The sequence below is a fragment of the Camellia sinensis genome, chromosome 12, assembly GCF_055761805.1.
Source record: "Camellia sinensis isolate YWXY chromosome 12, ASM5576180v1, whole genome shotgun sequence".
Classification (NCBI taxonomy): Eukaryota; Viridiplantae; Streptophyta; class Magnoliopsida; order Ericales; family Theaceae; genus Camellia; species Camellia sinensis.
In genome coordinates this window covers 25,752,060-25,755,077 of record NC_138972.1, presented here as the reverse complement: position 1 = coordinate 25,755,077, position 3,018 = coordinate 25,752,060, and the positions used below count along the sequence as shown (strand labels likewise).

The following is a 3,018-nucleotide window of genomic DNA, read 5'->3' as shown; positions in this document are numbered from 1 at the left end:
AGAAAGAGTAATAGGAAGGAAATGAAAGAGAATTCAAATTCATCATTTTGGACTTGGGAATTGAACACTTAGGCGATTTAGAATACCTTAAAAGTACCCTCCTAAAAACAAAAAAAAAAAAAACCACTAAATGAGTTGATTAAGTTTTAAACTAATATCGTTACTCAAAAAATTCTCTTTCTTAGAGGCTAAGCATGGTTAGTCTGAGTTAAACTTGACCACTTAAGCTAATGAAACAATTAGTCGCTAAGCTAATTAGTGCCTAAATAGAGAAGGGGGGAGAAAGTTTGTGAGGAACATTTTTCTTGAGAGCTAAAAGGGGAAGTTAGCGAAAAGAAAGAGAAACGGGAAGAAAATGAAGGGGAATTCAAATTCATCCTTTTGTACTTGACAACCGAACACTTAGGTCAGTTTGAAAACCTTAAATGAGGTGCTTAAGTCAAACAACTAGCGTTAAGCTACAATTACTCAGAATTTTTTTTGTTAGAGGCTAAGCAACGTTAGTTTGAGTTAAACTTGCCCGCTTAAGCTAACAAAACAATTAGGGGCTAAGCTAATTAGTTCTCGAACAAAATAGAGAAGGATGGAGAAAGTTACAGAGAAACATTCTTCTTGAGAGGTAGAAGAGGAAGTCATACAAAAGAAAGTGAAATAGGAAGAAAATCGAAGAGAATTCAAATTCATCCTTTTAGACTTGAGAATTGAACACTTATGTGACTTAGAAAACCTTAAATGAGGTGCTTACGTTAAACTACTGTCGGTAAGATACAATTACACAGAAAATCCTATTTCTTGGAGGAGGCAAGGTTAGTTTGAGTTAAACTTGGCCGCTCAAGCTAATGAAACCATCAGTGGCCTAAGCTAATTAGTTCCTAGAACAAAATAGAGAAGGATGGAGAAGGACAGAGAAGGTTAGAGAGAAACATTCTTCTTGAGAGCTAGAAGAGAAGTTAGAGAATAGAAAGAGAAGTATGAAGAAAATCAAAGGGAATTAAAATTCATCTTTTTGGATTTGAGAATTGAACACTTAGGTAATTTAGAAAACCTTAAATGAGATGATTAAGCAAAACTAATATCGTTAAACTAATATTACTTAGAAAATTTTATTTCTTAGAGGCTAAGTAAGGTTAATTTGAGTTAAACAATGCAACTTAAGCTAATGAAAACAATTGGTTTGATAATTGGCACCCTATGGGTTCTGTTTGGGATAAGTTTGGGATTCGTATTGTGTACGACACCGCCTTAAGCATAGATGCTAAGGTTAGTCAGATTGTGGAGGGTAATACTTGGAGATGGCCATTTCCTTCTTCTTGGGAGACTATGGACCTCATTAACAAAACTCCTTCAAATTTCCTCCCTACTGGTGGTCATGATAGTGTTAGTTGGTGTCCTGCTTATGATGGGAAATTCACCATTCAATCCACTTGGAATGCATTAAGGACTCACTTTGATCATGTGAATTGGTCTCATTTAATTTGGGGCCCCCACAATATCCCTACAGTGAGTTTTGTGGTTTGGATGGCGATTCTTGGCCGTCTGAACACTGGGGATAGGTTGCACCTTTTTGGTGTGACGCAATCTACTGTGTGTGCCTTTTGTCAGTACCATAATGAAGACCATAACCACCTTTTCTTTGAATGTCCATTCTTGAAAAGGGTGTGGTCTTGTATTAAAGGTAAAAGCAATGTTGATTGGCCATCCCTCCTTTGGGATGATTTGGTCCAGCTCATTGCTAAATCTGTGAAAGGGAAATCCCTGGGGGCTATTATTACCAAGCTTGCATTTACTTGTACTGTGTACCAATTATGGGTTGCTAGGAATAATAGAGTGTTTAGTAAAGATATGGTCCCTGAAGAGGTTGTTATTAAGTGTATTATGGATATGGTTAGATTCTGGGTAATGCATATTACTAATTTGAAGACTAACCATAATGACAGATGGTATCTTAGCTCATGGAAATTGCCTCATACTATGCTGAAGCGTGCTGCTGCTGATGTGAGGATTGAGAGTTCACAAAATGTGGGTTGAATGAAGGTTAGAAACTACATTGTGGAGTTTTCTAATGTTTGTTATTCATATAGGTGCTTGGAGTCCTGGAAAACCAATGGATGAGTGTATGCCAATCAATCTGAGGGTTGAGTTTCGTGTGAGGAATAAACACTCCATAACCCCCAACTTACTAGCCACATTGAGAGGAACTAACATGCTTTTATATATTCTCTGTATATTTTCTTTTGCAGGTGTATGGAGCTGGTTTTTTCCGAGTGATGTGAGCATAGATACTTGTGGGTTGAGTGTAGTGAGCAATTATATATGTGTGATGTTAACTGTTTCAGGTTTCTGAGTTTTGCAAAGTACTCTATTGTTGATTATTTAATTCTGTTTGGTCTTTTTTTTTTTGGGTGAATAAGTAATTAAATAAAACAAGAAAATTTACACGAATACAAGGGGCATCCCCCAGGCCCTACCACAAACTACAACAACAACACCCAAACTGAAAGAGAAACAAAAACCTACCAACCCACATAACCGGGGACACACGCAGCCAAGACGACTAAGCAGAACATAATAATTGTTCAAGAACCATGTCCCCACAATAGACAGGGGTCTTGCACAAATACAACACCAGCCTAGCAGTTGCACCAAACTGGGGAAATACAAGGACCAGCATGAAAACCAACAAAACACCAGCCCAATACTTAGTCTCAAACATGACCAGAACTAAAGACAAAACAACCCAAAGAGGGGACAAAATTATGGTATACAAAAATTACAAACACACTATACGGGAATATGTACATACAGAAATGAAAATAGCTTATGAACCCACTGAAATGCCTAGGCAAGGCGCAACTTGCAGCCATCGCCGAAGAGCATATATACACATAGCGTACAATGTCAAAGAGGGGCGCTGGTTGCAGCCACCTTCACACCACCAGGCAAAACCAGGCACAGATTGCTGCCAATGCCCAAAAGCAGTCACCAACAGCAGACTACTTGCAGCCAAAGCCCAATAAC

At 38.1% G+C, this 3,018-nt stretch overlaps 1 protein-coding gene across 1 annotated transcript; it reads left to right on the top strand.

The window, feature by feature from the left end:
- Window positions 1-1,191: 1,191 nt before the first annotated feature.
- On the top strand, window positions 1,192-2,273 carry LOC114283919 (uncharacterized). Its single transcript, XM_028226797.2, has 3 exons — window positions 1,192-2,008; window positions 2,082-2,146; window positions 2,241-2,273. The coding sequence occupies exons 1-3, from the start codon at window positions 1,192-1,194 to the stop codon at window positions 2,271-2,273; spliced, it is 915 nt and encodes a 304-aa protein (XP_028082598.2).
- The last annotated feature ends 745 nt before the right edge of the window (window positions 2,274-3,018 follow it).

What these genes read in the sequence shown, in the direction of transcription:
- LOC114283919 (XM_028226797.2), top strand. Translation starts at nt 1,192, where the DNA reads ATGGGTTCTGTTTGGGATAAGTTTGGGATTCGTATTGTGTACGACACC. An exon ending in TGCTGATGTGAGGATTGAGA is followed by an intron (nt 2,009 to 2,081) that starts GTTCACAAAATG and finishes TTATTCATATAG; the next exon opens with GTGCTTGGAGTCCTGGAAAA. An exon ending in ATCTGAGGGTTGAGTTTCGT is followed by an intron (nt 2,147 to 2,240) that starts GTGAGGAATAAA and finishes TTTCTTTTGCAG; the next exon opens with GTGTATGGAGCTGGTTTTTT.